A 25,405-nucleotide genomic window follows, 5' to 3' on the forward strand; every position below is an offset into this window, starting at 1 on the left:
AAAGGAGAGACAGTCTAGACAAAACACCTACAAACTTCACTCCCATATAAAAATTTAACTGTTGTTTTTGTGGGGAGCCTTTCACAATTTCTGCTCAGATCAACCCAATAAATTACATCTTTGCTGCTTTGAGTTTTTCTACTGTTTCATGAATCCCCATGAAGGGACGTTTGAAAAAGCACTCCCTTCCCTCTAATCTAGGTTGGTGACCCTCCAGAGTGTCAAATCCAAGAAATACTGGATTCTGAGGAAACTCATAGACAGCATTTCTTTGGTTTAGGAGTTATCCACATTGGAGAACTCCTGGAGAGCCACTGCAAATCTCATGGAAATCCTCCATCCAGCAGACACTGAGAAATCTAGGCCATGCCATGGTAGATAGGTATGGTGTCTCTGTGGAGGCTCCACGTCCTGGGGAATCACTCTCCAATAATGTTATACCTACGTGATAAATAATGAGATGCTCATATAGCTATCCCAAAAGCTTCCTATATTCAGCTGTCAACAGCTCCTCAAAAGTCTGCCTATGCATCCTTAATGCTTCCTGCTTTGAGCACCAATACAGCCTTTTCCTATCCCATAGACCTTACTTCTTTCTGGAAAAAATACTCTGTTTCCATTTTGTTCTGGTTTCAGTGGTTGCTTCAGTGGAGAGGCTTGAACCCTAGTGAGGCCTGACAGTGGAGACCCACAGCACAGTCTGAGAGTGCCAGGTGTGTTCTTGTAGGGTTTTTTCCCTTTCCAGCTTCTTGTAAAGATGAACAGACTAGAGACATTTAAAACAGTTGGAAATGAGGAAGGTGGACTGCCAGCTGCCTACATGAGCAGTCTCCGCTAGCAAAGCTGGTTCTTAGCCCATGCCATTCAGAGGACAGGCACCAGGCCTCCTTTGTGGGGGCCATGAGCTCCTGCACATAGATAGACTTAATAAAATCATGTGGTGGTCATCTTCTGCCCTGAGCATTAATCAGGGAGCCATGCTCTATAGTCAGAATGAGTGTAACATAAGCAAAAGAGATAAGTCCCACAGATAAAATCACATCTGGGGAATAGCCCTGACACAATCACAGTCCACTGAGGAAATCACAGCAGTGACTCATTCTGTTGTCTCCAGGATAAATCTGGATGAGACAGGGAATGAGATGGGAACACAGTGCTAAAGCAGATCCACCCAATCTTGAGGCTGCCAAGTACCATGGTCCCTGTGGTTGGCAGGTCTCTAGCCTCCATGCTGGGCTAGCCCACTACATCCATGTTTTCCAGGGCTTGCACCTCCCTTATCAGAGAGCAAGCCAGACAGGCAAGTCCCAGCTCCGTGTGGGACGGGTGCAGAATGGCATGGGAGCAGGATTCCTTTTGCACCAGATGCACACTGTTAATAGGTGACCTTGCTCTGTCCTAGGCACGGTGCCCTCCAGGTAGAGGAAAGAAAGCTATTCCTGGGACACAGCTCTCTGCTATGGTCATAGGCCGTTCTGCCTTCCCTTCGGTAAACCCTGCTCCAGACCCGCAGGACTGTGGCATCCACCAGCTCACCCAGGTCTGTCCATCTGTCTGCATGTGCTGACACTGGGACAGCGCTTACCTGCACCCCATCAGATTCACAACAGTGGCACTCTGGGAACTTACTCCCCGAAGGGTGAAAGAGAGGCAATTGATTTATACTGAGGAAACTCACAGACAGCATTAAGTCACTGAGAATTCTGGGGGGAAAACAGAAGCTTTTGACAGCAGAAATCAGTTTGAATGCTCACACTTGGTGGAAGTTTGAAAGTTCGTGTTTTGACATTCCTGCTGGTTGCTGTGGTGTGAACAGTGAAGTGATCCTCAAGCAGAGTGTTTCTAATTCGCTTTTTTTTGACAAATGTGATTCAGTGCAAATCCACTTGGCTGCAGTACCTGGAAGATGGTGGATGTGGAGGATTAAGAGGCAGGTAAATGCCAAAGAGTTGGAGAACAGTACCTGGAATTAGTAAATCGCCAAAGACAATGCAGATGAGATGGGTTCATCTATTTAGATCAGTCTCCACATTCTTGTAGGAGGCAGCAGAGCTAGAGGAACGCAGAGCCTGCACACATCAGTAATAATGAATTGTTCCATTGTGACACTTAATGGGAAGGTCCATTAATTACAAGAAGTTTTTAAACTGTGGGGGTTTACCCTGGCAATGGCCAAGCTCTAAGGGCAGGCCCAACGTTCCCTGATGCTTTCCCAGATTGGGAAATCATAAGCAGAGCTTGTGCAAACCTCCCATCTCTGGCTGCCATATGCTGGACCAACGCCTGAGTGCTCAGTGGTGGTTTTACTCAGCTCCTCTTGGTGCTGGTGGCTTGAGCTGCAGATGGGTCTCCCACCCTGCCCTGGTCCTGTTAGAGGGAAAGCTGTGTGGGACAGCAAGGGGGGCAGAACGGGGGTGGGAGGCAGGACCCCAGAGTGAGGTAGTCTGTGCCTAATCCATACCCTGACCCAGAGAAGGGACTGGGACCTCCTTGCTGGGGCTGTGGTAATGTGTCCTCATATGCCTAATGCCACATGCATCTGGTCTGGGTCTCCAGAGTCCTGGCCATCATCTGCCCAGTGCTTGAGGGACACTGCCACCAAGTACAGTCAGCAAGAGGGGACCTGCAGGGGCTCTGAGCTGGAGACAGCTGCCAAGGACTGTCACTACTGCAGGATCAGGCTGCTCCTGCTATTTACTCTCTCCTCCCCACAGCTCCAGGTAGGGAACTGACCCAGATGTTGCTCCACATGAAGGAAAGAGGACCCTCCACCAGCCACTTTTGCTCCCAGCTCCCTGGCAGCTGCAGGATGTGGGAACCTTTGCCTGCTGGCAGTGGATGCTGCTTCCGTGAAAAGCCCTGAGTGCCAGCCCTGCTCCCTGCCTTTTTAGATACGGATCGATGAAGGGATGACCCCAGCACCTGTGGCCCAGTCTCCTGGGAGAAAGGCAGTGAAGTGCGTGGGCCACGTCTGGAAATCAGATGCCCTGCGGGTGACTCAGTGGCACTCCCTCTGCCTATGCACCAAAGTATCATCTGTCCTGTCCAGACAAGTTGCACCAGGATGAGCAACAACTAAAAGCCGGCAATATCCCAAGATGACAATATCTGAGAGCCTGGTGTTGCCAGGATCCATCTGCGGGAAACAGCGCTTTCTCAGGGAACGTGTGGTGGGCGCTGTTTAAAGAATTCAATGTGCACAGTGAAACACCTTCCCTGGCATGGAGAAGGCCAGTGAAGGTGAGGTGCAGGGACCATGGCAGGCTCCAGGTTGATGAGAGCTACCCCTTCTCCAGCCCCACCACCACTCCAAAGTCCACAGGGCAAACAGAGCTCTGTTCACACCTGCTGTATGTGAAGTGGGGAAGTTCCAGGTAGCACCTGGCCAAGGGAAAGTTAAATGCCAGGCACACGGCACCTCCATCACTGCAGGTACCACCCAGCTGGCTGAGATGAGGAGGGAGGGCACTCTCCCTCTCTGTCCCTTCTCTCCCCATGAGCTCCTGCTACGTTGGCTACAGTTGCCTCACTGGGTAAAGACTCCTGTGGCCATCACTCAGCCCTAACCTCCATGGAGGCTCCTTTCCCAACAGGTTGGGATCTGCGTTTTAGGAGGATGCTGAGCAGTTGCCTTCCCTGGTCTCCGTTTCCTGAGCAGACAGTGAATGTGCCTGGCATCTCTAACAGCTCTACACTGCAGGACCTTTGCCAAGCTCTGGTTCTTCTCTGGGGAAGGGCTTCTGACAGACAGCTTGTGGCTCTCAAGGTGACCTGCCAAGTATGGCTGTCATGGTCTGATCCTCCATAGGGCCCAGCTATGACAAGGCTGACCTCAGCTGCTCTGAAAATTTGCAGTCTGTATCTGCTTGAGCTTTGGGGCACCTCCAGTGCCTAACATAGGAATGTCAGTGCTACTCCAGGGCAAAGACAGGTCTCCTCTCAGGTCTGCTTGATGATGCATGGCTTGGGTGTATAGCAACATATCTGCTAGTGCTCTCTCTCTTGAAGGTCTTAATCTTGCAAGAAAGCAACCTGGAGCTCTGCTTCAGGCTACGGAGACCAGTGGTCCCAGCCCTGGAGGCTTATCCAAGACCTGGGCTAGCCAAGAAGGAATGGTCAACTTTGAAACAAGCAGGATCGTGAGAGAGATAATGGGTAACAGGGAAGCAAAGCTCCTCCAGTACAGCCGTAGGACTTCCTCATGTGCTAAGAGGAATTGCAGTCCTGCAGCTAGGACAGATCACCCCCCTGCCAAGATAACTCGAAGTCATAGGGTAACAAAAAGCCCTTCTAGGTCTAGTCATGAACCTGGTGGGTCTGGTGAAAGTTCAAACTGTAACAGAGAACAGGACCAGCTAGGACAGCCCAAAGCACCTTTGAAACCTTGTGATGTCATCAAGTCTGACCTCAGACACAAAACTTTCCAGACATTCCCTCACATCTGCCAGGCAGAAGAATGTGATAACTAGCCATTAATTATTATCTGGACCTTTAAAAAAATCATGGTACAGATGGCCCTGCCCTAGAAGGCTTGTGCTGTAACCAGTTGTGTGGGACTGTGGGAAAGACTGTGGGACTGGAGCTACAGGATATAAATATTGCCTTCCTGCCTCCAAAAAGTTGTGAGTAACATGGTCAGGGAGGAGGTCACATAACTCATGAACGACATTACAGAAATAACTGGATATAAAGTGAATAAATTGGATTGATTTATCAGAATTGGATTGATTTATCAAGATTTAGCAGAATCCTGCCCATAACAGCAACAATGATCTACACCATGATGTAGAAGATCAAGACCAACAATGGGATTAAATAAAGGATGATTTTAATCTGGCTGTGGCCATGAATTCATGCAGTGATAACAGGATCTGGGAACAGAGCCTTGATCTCCACACCAGCCTGCAAAAACCTGCCAGAGAAAAGTACAAGTGGGTGGATGCTGGAGTCTGGCAAATTGATGGAGGTGTGAACTGGTTCTGGCTGGGCTGGAGTTAATTTTCTTCATAGCAGCCTGTAGGGTGCTGTGTTTTGGATCTGTGACTACGTTGATAACACACCAGTGTTCTGGCTATTGCTGAAGAGTGCTTGCACAGCATCTTTTTCCTGCTCTGCTCCCCCTAGGAGTGGGCGGGGGGCATGCAATAAGTTGGGAGGGGACACAGCTGGGACAGCTGATCTGACCTGATCAAAAGGATATCCCATACCATATGACATCATGGTCAGCAATAAAAGCTACCAGGAAAGGAGGAGGAAGGGGGGGACATTTGTGGTTATGACATTTGTCTTCCCAAGTAACCGTTACGCATGATAAAGCCCTGCTTTCCTGGAAGTGGCTCAGCACCTGCCTGCCGATGGGAAGTAGTGAGTGATTTCCTTGTTTTGCTTTGCTTGCACGCCCAGTTTTGCTTTACCTATTAAACTGTCTTTATCTTGACCCATGAGGATTCTTACTTTTACTCTTCTGATTCTCTCCCCCATCCCACTGCGGGGGAGTGAGCAACCGGATGGGTGGGTTGCTGAACACAGATAATTTGGGATGGGAGCCGCTGGTTGGGATCAACCCCCATAAGCTGTCATGCAGGGAAGCTCTTTGGGGCAATGCACAGTCAGTCCTTATATTTACTGCAACTCATCCAGCCTCTTGCACTTTTCTCCGGATGGCAACACAGCAGCCAGAGTGAGAACCGTGTTATACTGTTTTCTGATCACCTCTTCTGAGAAGTCCCAGTCCATACCATCTCTTCTTTTTCTTGGACTGTAGCACAATGACCCTTGAGGAGCCACTCAACCAACCTGGTCTGCCTTTCTTTTGGGACAACCTTATCAGCCTGCAGTTAAGTCCCTAATCCTGGGCTGCCTCCAAAGAAAGAGCCCAGGACATAGTCAAAGGGAGAGACTCTGCTCCCCATCTGCTTCATCAGGCAATATTTGCTGCTCCTAGAGTCTCACAGATACATGTGGGCTCTATTACTGCCGCGAAACACTTGAGTTTCCCACCTAATTTGTTACCCTCTCCCAGCCATGGCTTTATTAGCCAGCACTATTCTGAGTTGTGGTTTATCCTTCCTCTCTGAGCTGAATCTTACTGTGGAGCAAGCCACCAGCCAGTGAACTCAATAAATAGTGTACCTGTCCACACACAACCCAGACCCCTGGGCCAGAGGCAGCATTCTGCATCTTTTTGCAGTAACAGAAATGGTCCCTGGAGAAGGCACTGTGTTGGGTGAGAGAGACGGATAAACTGTTGGGATCCCAGGGGATTGCTGCCTGGAGACATTTGTTTCCTCTTGCAGGAAACTGTAATGGACAAGGAGCAAAAAACATCAGTTGTTGAAACTGTGAAACAGGATAGCATTTTTATCGGAATTGAAAATTGCTCATGGTTTTCAGCCATTTTTGGCTGAAAATTATCTGTGTTCAGACCAAAGACTTCCCAAAATGAAACATTATGGTTGAAAGCTTTTGAAAAATGCCTTTTGGACTTCTGGCCATTTCATGAGGAAATTTCAAAGACAGCAGCTATGAAATCTCAGCCAGCAGAAACTGAGGATCCAACCCAAGAGATTCATCTTGGTTATGGGGACACATGGCAGACAGGATCCTGTTGGTCTTTCCTTCTACTGATGCAGCCCATGCTGGCAGACTTCCCTTGTGGTACCAGCGCTGGAGCAAGTGATACAGTGCGTTCATTTCTGAACCCTCTCCTGAGGAACTACTGATCCTGCCAGCATCCTCCCTACCGTAAACCAGAAAAGCCTGGGTCTCTGTGGCTAATAAGCATCCAAGCCCTGCCTCCCAAGACAGTGCATGATTTATAGACTAAGAGTCTCCGAGCATTTATGACAGCAGAGGCGGAGAACTTCTGTTTGTAGCAGCTTGGCTTCTTGGCTGAAACTCACGGCCCAAGGTAAGAGATGAATACCAGCTGCATTCCTCACCATGTTTGCTGCCTTCTAAGGGCAATGAGATGCCTACAGGGATTTGGGCTGAGGTGCTCTCCAGCCAAGCCCAGCAATGGCCTGGCAGGGCATTGGGAGCTCCTCTGGTGGGACAGGCTGTGTTTCAGAGATGCCAAGAGTTGACTTGTCTCAGAGTGATCTCTGCTACCCTGAGTAACTAGCGGGTTTCCATTAACTGCAGCAGACTCTATGGTGTCACCAGGAAGCCGCAAGACATTAGAGCGTGACGGCTCTTGCCTTGTCTCATTCTCCAGTGGGTGGTCCCTGCGCACCAAGAAAAGCCTTTCTTCTGCTGTCAAGTGGGTAACGAGAGTCTTCCTGTCTCCAGCACGCATTGCTGCTGGAGCGCCTGGCTGCATGGTTCACACTGAAGTGGTGGTGAGTCACTGTCGCTCCCAGCTCTGCTCGGGGAAAAGCTCCACTTATCAGTGCCATTAGGAAAGAGTGGGGCAGGGCTGGGGAGATGAACCCTCCTGCCAAGGAGCCAGACTTTGCTTGTGGGAGTTTAGCAATGGACAAACTGCTGTGGATGGACCTGACTCATCACCCCCCCCCCGATGTGAGCCAGCCTTTGCTCCATGGACCCTGTGGTTCAGGTAGATGCCCTGCTCCTGCTTCTGCATGCCTGATTTCACAAGGCACGTGGAGTAACAAGGCTGGGGCAATATTTGACCAAAAGAATATAAAAATTCCCAGGAAGCCAGCATGCGTGGGGTGTCTTGGTCAGAAAGCTTTGGCCACAGGACAAACTGACAGGTAGAGGAGTGGATGAGGAAGGAGCACAACAGCCTACGACACGGGGGAACCTGAGTCCCAGAGTCTGGCATTCACAGAGCTGAGCAGGGACCTGCCCAGGGATGCACAGACTGGTCCCCAGGGCTTCTCTTGTTTGCCAGACTGGGGCACAGCAACTGGCTCAGGCCACTCACTAGACACACGTCTGTGGTTTACAGCGCTTTCAAAGATTTTTGGCACATATCTTATAAGGGGACATGTTTTTATGTCTGGATATTCAGATGCCTGGGATGATCCTTTGCTCCAGGGGCACCTCTGGTAGTTCAGGGCTGTTGAAAATCTGCCTGTCTTTACTTAGTGGAGAGTTTTGTTTGACAGTGATCAGCTACATGGCTGTGCCCAAGTCCCAGTGTCAAGGGTCTGTTCTCCAAGCAGTGTCTGCTCTGCAGGTGAGGTCTGGTTTGATGTGAATGTAGCATCTAGCATAAGCTTCTGTACATCTCTTGAGAAAGATGTTTTTTCTAAGGCTCTCGAGCTGATTCTGGAGTCAAAGTGGTGCTGGCTGGCACTCCAGATCCTCCTCTGCTCCTTCCAAGACCACCAGGCATAGTTATAACACTAAGGCTTTACGAACTCTTCCTTGCAGGGGTTTTGAATTCCCCCTTTTTGTATTCCTTTATGGGAAGAGTCTGTTGGGGTGAAGCTGCCCTGCTGCACATTGTGCTGGGCACTGAAGTGCTGCCACAGAAACAGCAAGAGAGAGGCTTAAGGAGACTGTGAAAGAGCCTGTGTGTGCACTAGACTTGCAGACATAATTATTCACCATCCCATCTCATAGCCACAGTTGAAATGAAAGCTCTTCCAGGCTAAAGCATGAAGTTGCCTACTGCTTCATGCAGCACTGTGGGAGAATGGAGGCCTGGATGCTTGAAAGAAGTCTCTGGGTGCATTGGTGCAGTCAGTTCAATCTGCTCCCTGGCCTCCTCCAGGAATCAGGTCCAAAAGGGTAGGTTTGGTTCCCGCTGGAGCTCATCAGCTAGATCCCAGTGCCACATGAGATCTAGCCTGTGCCAGCCAGAGCCAGCACTGCTAACCAGGAAAGGAGAAAGCCTCTTTCAGGGAGGGGTCCAGTTCTAGCAAAACAGTCCTTCCCACTTCCACCTGCCTCCTGTGCCTCTGGTTCAGTTCTTCAGCAAGACCAGCTGAGTGCAGACCTGTCTCTGCACTCTCATAGCCCCTGAAGCAGGAGAGCCAAGGCCTTTTCCCAAAATCTTTGAAGTCAGTGGAAAAACTCAAGCTGATTTTGCTTGGGCTTTCAAAGCCGATGGAAATCAGAGCAGATTAAATCCTCCCCCCACCTTCCCCAGGAGAGGCAGCTGGAGCTGCACACGAGGGTGAAACCTGATGCTTTGCAGAGCCTGTGACACAGGAGAAAATCACCACGGATGCTGTCGTGGGGAGTCCTACTTCAGCGCCTGGCTTCACTTAAGTCCCCTCTTGTTAATGACACGTGAGTGCAGAACAGGGCAGAAGAAGAAACAACTTGAGGCTGATGGCAAAGGCTGTGCAGAGCCACAGACCCTATGGAGGATCAAAGCTGATCCCTCTCTTCCTTCATGCTCTGCTTCCAGGCTGCTCAGGGAGAGATGTGATTGATGGCTGGAAAGAGGATGATGAGCTCAGGATGCTGGATCTGGCCCCGCCTCTGCTGGAGTGCAGGAGGATCAACACGCACATGAGCTCTCTCTGCTGCTCAGTGACACTGGGAGTTTGCTCCAGTTTCCACCGCAGCCTCTAAGCCCTGCTAAGAGTCACCAGTTCCTGTGCTTCTCATACCGGACGGCTCAAGCACCAGGGATGTATTTTGTGATGTCTACAGTCTGCCTGGCAACAATCAGAGTGTTTCAAAGAATGGTGAAAATATCTGATGTCATTTTTTCTGCAAAAACTGCTCTAGAATAGCTCCTCCTGGAGACACCCTTCTAACAGTCAGAACAACTTGGATTTGGGAATCATGCCTGCATACAGGACTTCTTCCATAAAAGCCCCAGAGCTGTCAGTGCAGGGGAGCCAGACGGCTCTACTTCCCCCATGTAGACAAAACCTAATTCCAAGCTGAAATTTCCTTAAGACACATCTCGTATTTCAGGATCTTTTGGTACTACTTTCATCTCCAATCCACATATTGCAGCCCTATAATAGTAATAATAATAGTAATAATAATAGCAATAATAATAATAATACCTTTTGTATGTACATAGCACCTTTCATCCAAGGATCTAAGTCACAATTACAGCCCCACACATTCCTGTATATTACAGCCCTATAATTCTAAGACTGCTCAAGTATCCAGACTTCAAAGGGAATGTGGATTTCCCCTCCAGCCCAGTCATGGTGTCCAACATGCTGGAGATGTTTCAAAGGTGTTTCGAAGGTGCCTTGGCAGTAGCCAGAGATAGTCAGAAGAGCCAGAGGAGCTCTCTGAGGCCGAAAGGAGCCTTCGTGGATTTTTTCCTCCCCTCTCCCAGCCACTCTCTAGTCTCCCTGGAAAGTCAGCGCAGCCCTGGGATGAGGATGATGCTCCCCTGAGACCCGTGTGTCTGTACAGTGGGAGGTGAAAAGATGGAAACGGTGTTGAAAGGAAAAACAAGTGATGGCACAAGCTCAGCTGGGTGACTTTCCAGGTCAGGCAGAACCCACAGCGTTTTGGTCAAAAGTAAATTGACAGAAAAATTATGCTCCACTGAATAAAGAAGGGGGGCAGATGGTGGAACTTCATTGTAAGATCTTTCTTTAAAAGGGTTTAAAGATTTTCAAGTAACTCAAAAATGAAACAAAGTGTTCTTTTTTGGGTCAAAGCAAAATGTTTCAGGGATACCCAGAGCAAACATGTTTTGTTTTGGTTTGGTTTAGTTTTAATTGCATGGGAAACCTGAAAAAAAAATCTATTTGTTTAACCCAAGCCAGTCTTTCCCCTCCTTTTTTGGTTTAGCCAAAGAGCTGGAATGGCTGTTATTTACTCCCATATGTTCAGGAAGAAGTATGCTAAAAGCAAGGTAGCTTCCTATAGAAAACAGATTAGATTAAAGAATTGGGGTTTACAAAAGCTCTGGCCAATCTGCAGTTTACCGGCAGGGTTCACTTCCTCTACGGAGTTCACCAGCGCTGCCCACGAGCTTTTAAACAGCTGCTGGATGCGGCTCCAGAGGAGGAGTTCAGTAGCTGCACTGACTTGTGGCTGCATCCGTAAGCAAGGAGCGATGAGGTCAGTGGACATGAAAGGCAGGCTACAAATCTGAGAGTTTAGTATTGCTTTTCTTCATGTTGTGGCTGAACAAATGTAAAGCTCAAGAATTTTTTAATAAACTTTTAAAAGGTATTTTAGCTCGAGAGGTCCAGACATGTGGCTGAAAAGTGCTGAGAGTCTCCAACTCTTCTATGGCACTGTTTCAACCAGTTGATCTCAAAGCGCATTAGAGAAGGGTTTATTAGTAGTGCTTTAAAGATGGGAGACTGAGGCACAGGAAAAGGACAGGATTTGTTTTGGGTAAACCATAAGGTTGGGATAGAGCTAGAAAACAGTCCATGTTTCTCGTGCTGCACTCCAGTCCTCTGTATCTCTGACCTACACCATACAAGGGAGCCAAAGCTCATGGGGCACCTGTCTGTTCCTAAAAGTCTGAATCTTTGTGTCCCTCTATCTAGGAGAAGACCTTTCCTCAAAGCATCTGCAAGAAGGTCAGTGGAAAGTCGTCCCCTGGAAAAGGAGTGGGTCTACCTCATGGTATCACCAGATGAGCCAGAGCACCTCATGGAGGAGCAGGGCAGTTTTCACAGCGTGTGCTAGCTCATCTCAGACACACCACACTAACCAGCATGGGCTGCAACACGTTTCCTCTCCCCCTTCTTCAATAAATCAAGGCTTCCAGCATTCATGCTTTTGTCGCTAATAAATCTTGTGCTGTCTTACACCACATGAAAGCACAACAATACCTTAACTGACAGGCACTTCCCTGCACAGGACTGCAGCTGCAAACACAACCTGCCGCACAAGAACCTGATGTTTTGGCCCTGAGCTGAAGCGAAGTTAAAGACAGCATGTATAACAAGGCTGCCCCTGCGCTCAGTAAAGCCCCATATGCTCTTGCCAGAGCACATGTAAAACCACTCTGTGCAACAGGTACCTCATTAACCTGTGGAACTCATTGCCACAGGAAATTAGTGCAACAATAAAAGTCTTACCTGCACCTATAATCAAGGTCCTGTCTTGGTTGTGATACCTTTGGTTCTGCAAATATAGCACACCTGACCCTAAAGGTATGTCTCTGTCCTTTGGTACCTGGGGCATATGCTGCTCAGGCAGGCGACCTCCCAGTCTTGGGACAGAGCCTTGGGACAATATCTGGGACAACAGCTTGGGACAATATCTGACAACTCCATGCCCCTATGTACAGGGAGAAGAAAGCCTTACAGCGCGGCTACATGACTCTGCACCTCATTCTTCCCCTCGGAGATGCTTGACTGAGCAGCAGCAGAAGCACTGTTTTCATGTCCATAGTCAGACTGACTCAGAGTGCTGCCTGGGAAGTCAAGGAAATGCTCACACCGCTATTGACTTTCTCAGCTCCCATGTACTGGCAAGCCGGTGGGGACACTCCCAGGTGTACAGCTGCAGAAACAGGGGTAAAGAAAAATTGCAGAGATTGTTCCCTGCAACCAGAATTTCTTTGCATGTTCTCTGGGAAAGACAGAAGATGAATTTCTGTCTAAAAGTGCAAATGTCTTTCCTGCTGGTTTCATGCATGCAAAGATGAAAATTTGCTTTACTAAGGTTAAGAAATGCCCAGAATTGGGAATTCTCTTGAAGTTGCAAGGTGCAATTACACCCAGAGTCACCCCTACAACCAGATAACCTCTTTGGGAAGGTGGGTTGTGCCTTCAGATCCTGCAGGTCCCTGAGATCCCTGGTGCTTGACCACACTGTCACACTGCCAGCAGCCGCTGTGGCCTTGGCTCAACTCATTGCTCCATGCACAAGGCACTGCCGGTGGCGGGAGGTGGCACCGGGCAGGGGGAATGTCCCAGGGGTTGGTGGTCTGCAGGGCTCAGTGTCACGTTACAAAATATTTCAACTTGTGTGTGGGGCATCCTCCCAACAGCCCTCCCTGCACCCATGCGTGCACCCCCCTGCTCTCCCACCCCTTACTTGGCAGCGGAGACCACATTTCCGCTCGCCTTCCACCCCTGTGGTTCCCACTGAGGCATGCACAGCCCTGACGGGGTGCTTGGGCTTCTCCTTCCCTTTGAATGAAGGGGAATATTATTATTTGGTGCCCCACAGGGATGTTCAGTCCTGGCAACTCTCCTGTCTCCCTGGGGACTCTTTGTAGTGGGACCTGTGGCTGCTCACAAGAAGAGACAGCAGGTCCCTTGAGTAGGTCCTACCCTTACAGGTGTGTCTGACTTGCTCCACTCCCATGGGGGCTGCTTTTCATTTCCAAATCCTTCAAAGAGGTTTAAACAGCTATAGGAAGGACTGCAAACAAGGCAAATGGAGACAGAGAGCTGCTGATACCTCAGGAGACTCCTCTGTCATCCCATGGAGGGGAGGAAACTGCAGAGCTGCCCTCCTTCATCACTAGCAGAAAGCCTGTGCTGGTGGATCTGGGAAAGGTTTTGCATTACTCCTTCCCGGGTCCTTGATGCATCCCTGCAAGACTGGAGGCACCACCCAAGCTTCACTGTGTCCTCCCCTTGCTCCCCACCACTGGCACAGCTGCTGCCTCCACTCAGGCTGGAGCCTGGCTCTGTTTTGACTTGGCTGCAACACCAGATGCTTGTGCTTGGTCCTGCTCTTCTTCGTGAAGGCTGCTTCAGCTCCTACCAAACTCAAGTCCTTCTCCAAGACCTCAGGCTCCTCCCAGCCCTGACAGTCCTCCCCTGTCTCTTCTCACTGCTTTTCAGAGCACTGCTGTGGTGATCCCTGTCCTGGCCCCAGCTCCTCTCTGGCTCCCCACAGCCTCTCCTGGCTCCCTGGCACCCAGGCAGGACCCTGTGCTGCCTGCAGGGACCTCAGCATTGGGCTACCCTTGGTGCCCCTTTCCCCCCCCAGAGCTATTTCCCTGTGGTACATGAAGGTGGCTCATCTTCCCGTTTCAGGGTCCCCAAGGAGCCTGGCCCATGTTGGATGCCTTCTGAGCTGTCTCAGAGCAGCCAAGAGGAGGAGCGTCCGTCTGTCCCATGGGTGGCTGGCTCGCTGAGACCCAGCCCAGCTCCTCCAAAGAAGGACCTGGGGGAGCAGCTTGTTCCACAGCAGTGGAGGCATTTTGGCACCCCGGCTGAAGTGTCTGGGCTCAAAGGCAGCAGCACCCACTGCCCTGCTGTTGGCAGAGGGTGCTCCCTCCCCGAGAGGGGGTGATGGTGGTCCCTCAGCCCCCACTGCAACAAGCCGGGAAGCGCTGCCCTTCCCTTTCCCTCCTCCACCCTCCTGCTGCTCCCTGACCCAGGCAGGTGCAGAGGGGGAGAGGCATTTGCAGCTCCATTGCTGCCTTTTGGCACCAGAGCCTCTGCCAGAATCAAAGAGCTTTTCAAAGAAAACCCTAAACTCCTTTAATCGCCAGCTAGAGCTCCTCCCGCACAGATCTAAGGGCCATGAGCTCAGTGTTTTCATTGCCCTAGGCAGATTTATGAGCTTATTCTTCAAGGAAGGGAGGGAGAGAGGGGAGGCTGTGGCATATTACTTAGCCTTGGGGGCAGGCAGGGAGAAGAGGGGGGAGGATGGAGGAAGGCATTTGCAGTGGAAGTGCACGACGTTGCAGAAAGCTGGGCTCTACCGTGGCCGGTGCTCACAGGCATGGTGGAGAGGCAAAGCGGGATCGGATGTGAGCAAGGACCAGCCTGCTGCGGCTGAAGTCCAGAGCATGTGGCAGGTGAGCAGCAGCTCCCTCCCACCCAGGCTTCCTGCACGGCAGTGCCAGCTGGAATGGAGCATGTGGACACGATGTGCCTGCTGCCGCCCAGCCTCGCTCACTCCAATGGATGGGACCAGGAGTGGGGCATCCCTCAAAGCACGAGCGGGAGGGACTGGTCTCCTCCAGTCCCAACCAAGCTGCCCTGGTTGCAGTTTGCAGAGTGAAGAAGGAGGGAGGAGGCTTGCTGGCAGTCACATGTGGCTATCCACCTGGAGCACAGCCCCATCCCCGTGCACATTTGCTCTAACCACTCCACTGAGCTGCCTTCCCCACCGCGCTCCTTGTCCGTACACCTGCTCCCTTCATGCCAGGGAACGCAGAGCTCGCTGCCAGCTGTAAAGCAAGTGCAGTAAAGGTCTGTCTGCTCCCTCTCCCGCAGACAGACCTGAGCACCTGTTGGCTTTGGGACGGGGCAGATCCTGCGTCTCATCTCCTACAGCCCTACTCAGACAGTGCCCCACCAAGAAGTGGACATCTGCTCACATCCAGCGCCCCAGACACCCCGCTGCCACTTCTGAACAGCCCTGCAAAGGATGCCTCTTTCCTTTTGAACTGAAATCTTGAGAAGGTCTCAGCCATAACCTGTGGTACTAAAGCCACAGCCCTCCACCTCGTCACCCGCAGCACCGCCTGTCGTAGCTGCAAGCACTTGGGGGCTGCAACCTTTGTTTGTGGATCAGCTGCTCTCTGGAGAGCGCAGCATCCTGTGAATCCCAATAGTACCCACACCTGGATAACAGCAGCCAAGTAAAGCAAAACACTGCTGGACCCAAAGCGTTTCTACCTCATGATATCAAGAGGTAAAAGGCAGCAGAGCTTATGGCAGAGAAGGGGGCTGGGAGATGATGAGGCAGGAGGAGATAGGAAGAGCTGTCATGAACCTGAAAGTTTCACCTCATTGGAAATTCAGAGATTTCAACATTTCTTTTCCCTTGAATCCAGAACAAAGAGCCAACGTCAATATTTAGTATAGAACAAAAAAATCCAATATATTGTGTTTTAGAAACATCACGATGCTTTGCTTTGATAGTTTTGGAGTCCTGCAATGTGAACATTAAATCACCTATGGGTAAACCTAACACCAGCAGGTGAAAATATGTAAATGGAAACTTTCTTTTAAAAAGTCACCATGAAGTGAAAACATTGACATAATCTCTCTTGATTCAACTTGTTACTACATTTCTCCCATTCACAGTCCCATGAACACTGATCCATTTTCATCAAGCTTTTCCTTTTCAATGAAATGAGGTATTGCTTGGAAAATCATCCCACCAAATGTGCTCTTCAGGCAGCTCTAGGACTGACCTCACTATTAATGGTCCTGCAATTCTGGCCTTGCTCCGAGCACTGCCAATCCTGCCGGGACACTGGCTCCTTCACCACTACTTTGCTCACTGGGGAGTTCACTGTGTTCCCGCTGCTCTGCCCTGAGCCTCGAGCCCAGGCACACTACCATGCAGCATCTGCAGCATCAGGCTCATGACAGTAACGCAGGGATGAAGGTCCTCTGCTCTCTGACTGCTAAACCAGCAGTGCTCTGAGCACTGCTGTGGGCCAAGGGACTGGGAAATTTCAGCTGTTGGCTGGGGTGAGAGTTACATGATGCCTAGGGGAGGGGATACATAAGGCCATTTGGAAGCACGTGCCCAGTAGCTGTGGCTTTTCCAGGTTGCTTTTCAGTTTCTCTCACAAGCCACTCCCAAGCTGTGCCTAATCCCAAATCTGCCTAGTTTGGTTTTCTCCTCATGGAGAAAAAGTTTGGTTTTCTCCTCATTACAGGCTGGCGAGCACAGGGACAGGAATTACACTGCTTCTGGTTAGCTTTCATCTGCCTTCTCCAGAAGGGAAACACCAGCCAGAGTCAGTGTCGGACTCATTACCAGCAGCTCTCCCTAATACCTGGGACTTGGGCAGATCTTGGTTTGGCCCAGCCTACTTGGGTATCCCAAGGTGTTGGTGTTCATTAATGCTGGGAGACGCTCGCCCATGGGATCTTCATTGCAACATGCCAGGAAAAAGCCACTGTCAGCCACAGGAGACCCTGAGGTGGTAATTGGGGTGCTGGGTAATTGCAGTTGAACCCAGGTGGCCTGACCTTAAAGCCCCCTTGAAATCCTGCTGGCAAGGATGCAATAAGGATGCAGAACATGCCTGTGTCCTTGTGGAGTGCCTGTACGGAGTCAGCAGGCTCTGCAGATGGTCTTTGTAGGGCCCCTTTGCAGGAAACCAAATCCCTGAAGGTAGGAAAATCTTGTTATCCCTGATATTTTAGGGGTGAAAAAAAAGAAGTGCCTCAAAGCTGTTAAATGGTGAACATAAACCCATGAACCCACTGCAGAGTGTGTGTCAGAGCCCAGCTCTTCTAATGCCTCTCACCAGCCCTATCTCCGACATCTGGGACCCCAAGCTCATAAACGTTTCCCCTTGCTCCTGCTATGGCTGCTGTTCTCCCAGGCATGCTGGGCACTTCCGAGGGTGAGACTGTGGACTTCTGGCTGTACGGGGCAGGAGTGGCATTTCCCATCAGTCTTCCAGCAGGGAAGAAGATCAAGGAGAGAGCAAACCCTTAGTGCATCGGTCTGGTCACCAGGAGCTGGGGGTGGCTTTGGAAATCCTGTGCTCTATCATGGCTTGAGAAGTGGAAGGATTTGGGAGCTCTTTGGGGTGAGTCTGCACCTTTGTGGTGTGTTTGGCTGGGTCCTGTTGCAATGTTGGAGCTCCTGTGGTGACCATGGCATGAGGAAGAGGCTGTAGATGGGCCCTGGCACTGGGCAAGCATCAGCCACAGGATGGTGACTGACTGCTCTTTGCAAAATTACCTGGGGCAGGAGAGCAGGGATGCCCCCCAGGAAGGACTTAGTTTACACCTTGCATTGGTATTTTGTGCTCTCTGCATTTTTAGCTGCTGCCTCTGTCTCCCCAGGATGTGTGACTGTCACCTAATACCCAAAGGCATGCAGAGGTCCTTGTCATCCCTGCAGGACATCCCATCTCCTTGTCAGCCCTCTGCAAGCCCAGCCATCCCTTCAACCCCAACACCCCTCCCCACAGCTGCAATGCCTGCCCAGGCTCCTATGGGTCAGCCACTCCTGTCCCTCTACTGGTGCCCCGGCTCCTCTGGAAGCTCTTGGGGTGCTTCCCATTTAGGGGGGCTGTGGTGGGGGCTGTTCTCCTTTTTCCCAAGGTGGGGGCTGCAGAGGGGCAGACTCTGGGGCAGACAGGGAGGCAGTTAGGGAGGGTTTCGGGCTGAGGGGAGCTGCCTTCAGCATTGCTGCTTGTCTTGCTTCAGGTGTCAGCTGCAGCTCTGTAGTCAGCCTGCAAACCCTGCTGCCTCATCTACCCAGAGTTTTGTGGGTGCTTAGAAAATGCGAATATCAAGAAAGAGGCATCTTCCACTCACTCTTTCCCTGCACTGGATGCAGCATTGTGTGACCACGGAAGTGTCTGCCCGGCTTCATGTCAGACATCCCTGCCTCCTGCAGATCCTGACCACAGGTCTGTGTGGCACCTGATCCCAGAGGGTAGCTCAGAGGAGAGCATGGGTGATGCGGGGCCCCCAGACTCCCAGTGGGATGCTAAATTCCAGGCAGTGGCTCAGAATGTCTCTGCAAGGTGAGAACAGACCTGAGAGCTCCTGATCCCATTCACCTCGATGGAAACAATGTGGGGAATAAGAAGCTTTCTCTCTGGGCAGCCTCCTGAGATGCCTGGTGATATCCAGGAGCAGCCAGACTCTCTGCTGGTCTTTCTTCCCCCGAATCCTGCTGTGACAGCAACAGCCTGACAACCTCATCACCTGTCTTGTGCCTCAGGTCTTTGCTGGCTTTCCAGGACAGAGCAACAACATTGCATGCAGTGAGCTGTGCAGTGGCTGCCTGACTTCACTGCAAGGTGTGCAGGGGGCACACCTTGGGACAAGGATACTGTGGTCACCAATGCTTCTGGGGATGGGGCACAGAGCAGGGGTAGAGCCTGACCCCTCCATGGTGCTGTGGGGGCCTGGGACCCTGTGGAAGGGGGGAATGGCTCCTCCAGCTGAGCTTTGAGCCATGGTGTTACTGATGTCTGGTATCCTACAGGTCTGTGCCCTTCATCCTTTTCACTTCCACTGCAGTATCCCCATTACCCTACATGTTCCCCTCTCTCACATCACAATACTCCTTGCTCCACCCGTGTCCCATGCACTACTCATACAAATAGGTTTGATCAGTTTTCATAAGAGAAAGAGAAATGGAGGAATGTTATCACTGTCTTTAACTACCGACTGGGAGGGTGTAGAGAAGACGGAGCCAAACTCTTCTTGGAGTTGTGCAGGGGAAGGATGAGAGGTAACGGGCACAAGCTGGAACATGGGAAATTGCAATTAGGTATTAAACATTTCCCATGAGGATGGTAAAAAATGGGAAAAGGGTAAGGAAATCTTAGAGATATTCAAAACCTTACTGGACAAGGTCCTGACCAGCCTCACAAGCTGGACCTGTTTTGAGCAGGAATGTGGATCAGAGACACTTAGTCAGGTGTCTTCCTAACTAAGATATTTTATGATCCTGGGCAATCCTTGCAGTTCCTCCCCATGTCCCCTTAGTCCAGGCTGGCGATAAGGTACTGCAAGATGTGTAATTTCCAACCTATATGTGTGCAGGTTGGCCAGGGCATGTGTGTGCTGTTTGGCCAGCTGACCTGAATGCGTGACCATGATGCTACTGCTGTTGCCTTTCCATCTGTGGGTACTACTGAGGGTGTCCTCTGCTGAGTACAGGCACTCCATTTCTTTGAGCCCCCTATTTCCTGCCAGCAATGGCTGGACAGGCCAGCATGTCCCTGCGAGGGACCTGGCAGGCACCAGCAACAGGGTGTAATTTTTTTGGTGAAACAGGAGCAGCCTCAGCAAATTGAGAGTATCCCTTCACCCCCCAGTATTGCCAGCAGTCCCCCTTGCCAGGGGCTGGTAGCCAGATGCAGGGGAGCAGAGGGGGGTCAGGATGCCATCCTGGGGCAGGGGGCTGCACTGAGCACCTGCATCCAACCACAGCCCTGTTCTCAGTGCTCAGGCAGTGGGTGATGGGCATGGGGACAGCTGGGGACTGAAATCCCCCAGCCCATGCGATGTGGCACTACCATACCCCAGGGAATCTGCTCAACCAGGTCACACACAGGATTTGCAGTGGTGCCAGGGGTCAAAGCTAAGCTAATACTCTGAGTACCAAGCATCTCTTCCCATTTGCCCCTCCTCCTCCATGCCCCTTTGCACAGTCTCCTCTCTGCTGCACAGGAACCTTCCTCTTTGCAGCTCCAGTCTCCTTCTGTACTCTCAGCTTGCCTCTGTTGCCTCCAGAGACCCCCTATCAGCTCCAGCCCATCTCTGTTGCCAGCCACAAAAGCAACTGGTGGTGACCGTGGAGGACAGAGATGTGATATTTGACAAACTGCTGTCAGGACTTACTGGCATATCACCTAAAGTTTAAATCTGCTCTCTGAATAGCTCTTTTGGGTTAATACAGGCCCTAGGGTCTCTGGATGTAGCTGAATAGGAGAGGGTGTGCTGACCTTTAGTGTTTCATGGCTGGACTCTAAGGCCAGGCTAAGACACAGTTTACTCCCCCAAATATGTCACGCACTAAGAAGCTCTTCGCCAGCCCCTGTGTGATGAGCCAGGCAGGATGGTCTGTGCTGCTCCAGAGAAATGGGCTGTTAGAACCAGCATGAGCCCTGAGTGAGTTCACGCTGCCTGCAGGAGCAACACAGACAGCAGGGACCTGTCACCTAACATGAACAACCCCCAGCTGAGCTGGCTGCCTGGGCTCTCTCCAGGGCTGCCAACAAGACACCAGCATGTCTAAGTGCCTACTGGAGAAGCACCCCTGGGAAGAGGTGACTTGCTTCTCTCCCATCTCCCTGACCATAGCTGCAAGCTCACCAATGGTGCCTCCCTTGGAAAAGCTTGGTTTTGGATGGGTAGGATCAGGTTCAAGTTCAGGGAGGCGCGAGAGTGAGCAAGGACAGGGTTCTTGGAGCGAGACAGGCATGGTGGAGGCACAACGTTGTCAGGACAGGACATGAATGTGAGCTTATTAGTGGTGAGGCAGTGTCTAATCAGAGGTTATTATGAGGATCCTTTATTTTGCACCTGAGGGAGTCCTGCTCTTTACAGAAAGGAGTACCGGTAATTTGCTTAGAAGACAGAGCATGGAGCAAAGGAGCTGGAAAGTTTTGGCAGCAGCTGTCCTTCAGCTCCATGCTCCTCACTGCCATTACAGGGCTTGCTTTTCAGCACTTACAGCTCTCCAAAAAACTCTAGGCATTTCTTTGCATATCTGACTGTGGATTTAAAGCCTGAATTTACATGAAGAGCTTAGATCTCTCCCAAATATCCATACTTTCTACAAAATTTATGCTGATTTGCTTTGAAAAACCAGCCCTGACTGCACACCTTATAACTGAGAAACTAACCTTACATGACTTGCTGAAGGTAGCCCAAGAAGGTAGTGGCAGAAACAGGGAGAAAACCAGCTCTCCAGTCCTCCTCCAATAACTCCCAGTTCACCCTGCCTTCCTACCTCTGTTACATCTTATTTGTTAATTCACCAGCAGAGTTTAACGGATAGGCAGCAAATGTGCTGGTTTTCCCCAAATAGGTCCAGCCCTAAGGGGAGGAGGAAAACTCTGGGCCCTCCAACACCTCCCTGGCTCGACCCCATGGATTGTGCACCCGGAGGGTCCCTCGGGCTGGCTTTTCCGGCACGGTGATGGGCTGGGGAGGTGGCATTGCCGGTGCATCCCCGGCAAACGGCTGTCATTGGCGCCACCGTGTGAGCAAAGCCGGCTGGTGGAGCAGCCCACGGAGGGAGCGGAGCCGTGGCCAAAGGACTGGACGCGCTCCCAAAGCGGCGGCCACTGCAGGCCTGTCCCGAAGACCGAGTCCCAGCGAAATCCAGACCTCTGCCAGAAGCAGCCACGGAGTCACCTGCCGCACCAGGCCAAGAGCATCTTTAAGCACCCACCCACTGGGGTCCATACAGAAGCGATCCGAAGCCCAGGGCTCTGTGTACCTGCTCCAACCACCGTGGCAGGGTAAATGTGGCAAGGAGAACCATTCAACATCGAGATGTCCCTTGGTTCATGCAGTGGAGCTCTCTGCAGCTCCCAGCCCAAGGGACAACTCTGCAGAGATGACGGGCAGCATGTTCTCTGCAGAGTCAGAGCCCCGTCTTGCAATGACTGCAAAGGTGGAGTAGGTGCCTGACAGGGCTGCCCCTTGTCCTCGCAGTATCATCAGTGCTGCAAAACTCTGCAGCCTCCCACAGTTACAGCCCATGTGTTTTTAACCACCTCCATCAAAACATTCTCAAGAGCTGTAGTGACTTTTCACTCATAGGCAGCTGGCTTCAAACTTAGCCCCAGGGTGTGTGCAGAGGGGATAGCTCTATACAGGACGCATCTCATGTGACAAGTGCTCTGTGGTTCCCTCTCCCAGAGAAATACAGCTTGCATTACACATTTGCACATCTTTCATGCTCTCCCGTGAAAATCGTCCTTTCCAGTCATATTTCTTTCTCAGTTGACCCAATACAGCTCTGGCCACCCAATGGTTGGCACAAGACAAAGCAATGTGCTCCTCAGGCAAGCAGGATGAGCAGAGAAGATCTTATCCAGCTGTGGCAGCTTCAACCTGGCTTTGCAAAGCCCTTCCTGAATGGGTTAGGGTGCTTAGGTTTAACAGTTGAGTAACTGCATCTCAGGACAATCCAGCAACACCAGAAAACCAGCAACATGGTCTGTATGCCATCACGGGACACAAGCACCCTCTCAGCACGATGAGCACAAAACAAATGTCCCCAGCACTGCCTGGGGGCTACCACTTGTCCTCAACGATTGTGGTACACACGGTTTCCCTTGGCAGCGCCTTAGCTGCATCCCTAGCTGGGAAAGCCAAGGTCCTTACCAGCCTATCTGCCAGCCAGCTGAAGTTGGTGGCTGCAGCACTTTCTGCAAATAAACAGACCAAGCATCTTCCCCAGCACATTCCAGGGCCAACTTGTCTCCCTGAGAGAGGTGTTTCCTCTCCTGGTCAACGCCCTGAGATCCTTCCATGGAGTCCTGTGCTCACCCTGGGGACATCCTCAGTCATCACTAGTCAGATGACACCACTGAGACCATCTCTGGGGCTAGAAATGAACTCACCAGTCCCTGTGGTAGTTTAACCCTTTGTGGTATTAATACCAGAAAGGATGGGAAACTTTCAGATAATTGAGAATTTTTAAATTAAAAAAACCCCAAACCCAACAACCTACCAAAGCCCCCACACCTCTTATAAGACTTTAATATTCATTTTAAAGAGGCAACTTAGACACTGCTGGTGGCCAGCTCAACCCAAACCCCCAAAAGCCATGAGTTATCACAGCTATTGAAATGTTTGACAGAAGGATCCCAGAGCAGTTTGCACTAATTGCTCAGTATAAATACTCCATTATGTTCTCAGACAATCAGAATCTACCCAGCAAATCAGCTCCTCTGATCCACTGTAATCAAGAAGCAAAGCATGCATAACATCGCAATATAAACAGCATTTGCAGAGGGGCGCAGGGAGGAGGGGGAGCTGGCTTAGCTTGGCAGGTCCTGGAGTAATAGCTGCCTTTTTTGTTGTTGTTTTGTTTTGTTTCTAATTTCCAGAGGAAATTTAATTTCAGGAAAATGTGGCACAAACTTCCAAGCTGGAGGAAAGCTGCAGCTGATGACGGGGTCCAGAGAAAGCATTGCAAAAGAAACAGCGAGGGCTGTACTTACAGGTAAGCTGTTAGAGGGCTCAGGTTGGCAGGGACCTCCGAAAGCCCCAGCTCGGAGCAATCCACCGAGAGCATGATGCCATCCTCTTCGCAGTGGCACTGAGGTGGGCACGAGGGTGCAGCACCTTGCTCCGCAGACACTGCCTGGAAGCGGGCAGAGGAGGCCAGAAGAATGCCCCAGAAGAAGAGCTTGTCCATCCTCGCCTTGGCTGCAGCTGTGGGGACTGTGCGAGGTGCCGCCGGCTCGCTCCGACCTCGGGGCTCAGCTGGATGGAGGGGAGCAGTCCCGCTGCCTCGCACGCAGCGGGCAGGGTATCTCCTGCAGGTCGGAGTGTGGTAAGGATGCAGCCAGGGAAGGGAAGGCATTGTTGAATGATCTTGGTTATTGGGTTTCAAGGGCTGGGCAGGGGCGTGAGACACTCCAATGGGAGGAGTTAAACTTTCTACTCTTTCCCTCTCTCTCTCTCTCAGAGCTGGCAGGAATTTCATTCAAAGGGAGGAAAGGGGGGGGGGGGGGGGAAGAAACCTCAACAAATAAAGACCTGTTCATAGCTCCGGGACCTGTGCTTATTTTGTAACAATGTTTTTGTGAGATAGCAGGGCAGGGGAAGGCAAAGCTGGCTCCGGCAGGGCAGAGGAGTATAAATAGGGAGGCAGGAGCACCCAACCAGCACTTCAAGGGCTCCAGACTTTGGGACGCTGAAATATAACCCCAGATAAAGGACTCTGTGTGTCTGTGCTGGCTGCTAAACCCAGCTGCAACTGGAAAGTCAGGGTGCAGCTGGGGAAAAGGGAGCGAGGAACTCACAACGGACCTGTTTGCTGGGAGCGACCATGCCTGGTCTGTCTGTCCTGTGGTCCAACCCTCACTCACGGGCAGCCCCGTTGCTATCCCCATGCATGGGGCAGGGGCAGGGTGGGAGATGCAGGGGGATGGAGCAGCAGTGTTATGGTGCTGAGCTCGGTGGGGCACCTCTCCAGAGAGCTCTCCAGGACAGTGGGACATGGTGCTCTTGCAGCTGTGCTGCTTGCTATAGTTTTGCCCAGATCAAGGTCAGGTGCGTCTGTGAGCTGTGTCTGCAGGAGCTGCACAGCACTGATGCCAGGAGCAGGTGGCTGATTTGCTCCAAGAGCTCTTTCTAACCTTGGGTAAAGCGGTCAGAGGTTAAAGTAGAGGAATAGTCCACTGAGTGGGGGCTTGAAGCCACATCTACTGGAGCTCCTTCATGCAGAAGGGAGCAGGTCTGGCTTAGCAGGGGGTTACTGCCTGTGCCAGCCCAGCCCAGGCTTCAGGGTGTCCTGAAACATGTGGGATGTGCATCAAAACAGGATTTCTTGCTGCTTGGGTGTCAAGAAGCTACCGAGTTCTGGGGCAGCAGAAGCACCTCCTTAGAAAAGGCTGTTGGATCTGCAACGGGAGAAAGCTGCAAAGGCCATGTCTGTGTGGCCTCTCTGCTCCTCCCTCCTGATTGCAGCCAGTGGCTGTTCAGGGTCACCGTGATGCCCCTGGCTGGGGTGATTGCTGTCCTCCCATGGCAGTGGGCTCAGTGATAGGGGCTGAGCCTGGCCCCACAGCTCGAACCACGCTGCTTCTCTCTCTACAGGGCCATGCCTCTTGTCTGTAATGGGGATGGCAGCTGAACATGGGTCTCTCACACAGAAGAAAGGCAGCTGACCACTGGGCTTTAGGTCGATCTGGACTCCCATCAGAGCTGGTGTGTTCCTCCCTCTGCCTCCCCTCCAGCCATGGCTGGAGGAAGTGAATGGGGCAGAGAAAGAAGGGCCCAGGTTTGGGTGGCTGCAAAGTGCATCCACAAAGTCACCCTTCTGGCTGTGGCCATGCTACGGTAAGAAGCCGCATGGCTGAAGCACAGACTGGGAGAATGTTTTCATGGCCCCGCTTCCTCTGAATGTGCTTTTCCTTCTGGCAAAAGAGTTTCCTAACTGATACCCC

The 25,405-nt window shown here is 51.4% G+C and overlaps 1 protein-coding gene across 2 annotated transcripts in view; it reads right to left on the bottom strand.

Moving 5' to 3' along the window:
* Nucleotides 1–23,859, bottom strand: part of LGR6 (leucine rich repeat containing G protein-coupled receptor 6) — a 148,907-nt gene extending 125,048 nt beyond the window's left edge. For both annotated transcript variants that reach the window (XM_075521642.1, XM_075521641.1), the window contains exon 1: nucleotides 23,453–23,859. In XM_075521642.1, the coding sequence (XP_075377757.1) occupies nucleotides 23,453–23,817 (365 nt within the window). In that variant the 5' untranslated portion in view covers nucleotides 23,818–23,859. The remainder of the gene's footprint in view (nucleotides 1–23,452) is intronic.
* Between the last annotated feature and the right edge of the window lie 1,546 nt (nucleotides 23,860–25,405).

The sequence above is a fragment of the Mycteria americana genome, chromosome 20 (genome assembly GCF_035582795.1).
Source record: "Mycteria americana isolate JAX WOST 10 ecotype Jacksonville Zoo and Gardens chromosome 20, USCA_MyAme_1.0, whole genome shotgun sequence".
NCBI lineage: Eukaryota > Metazoa > Chordata > Aves > Ciconiiformes > Ciconiidae > Mycteria > Mycteria americana.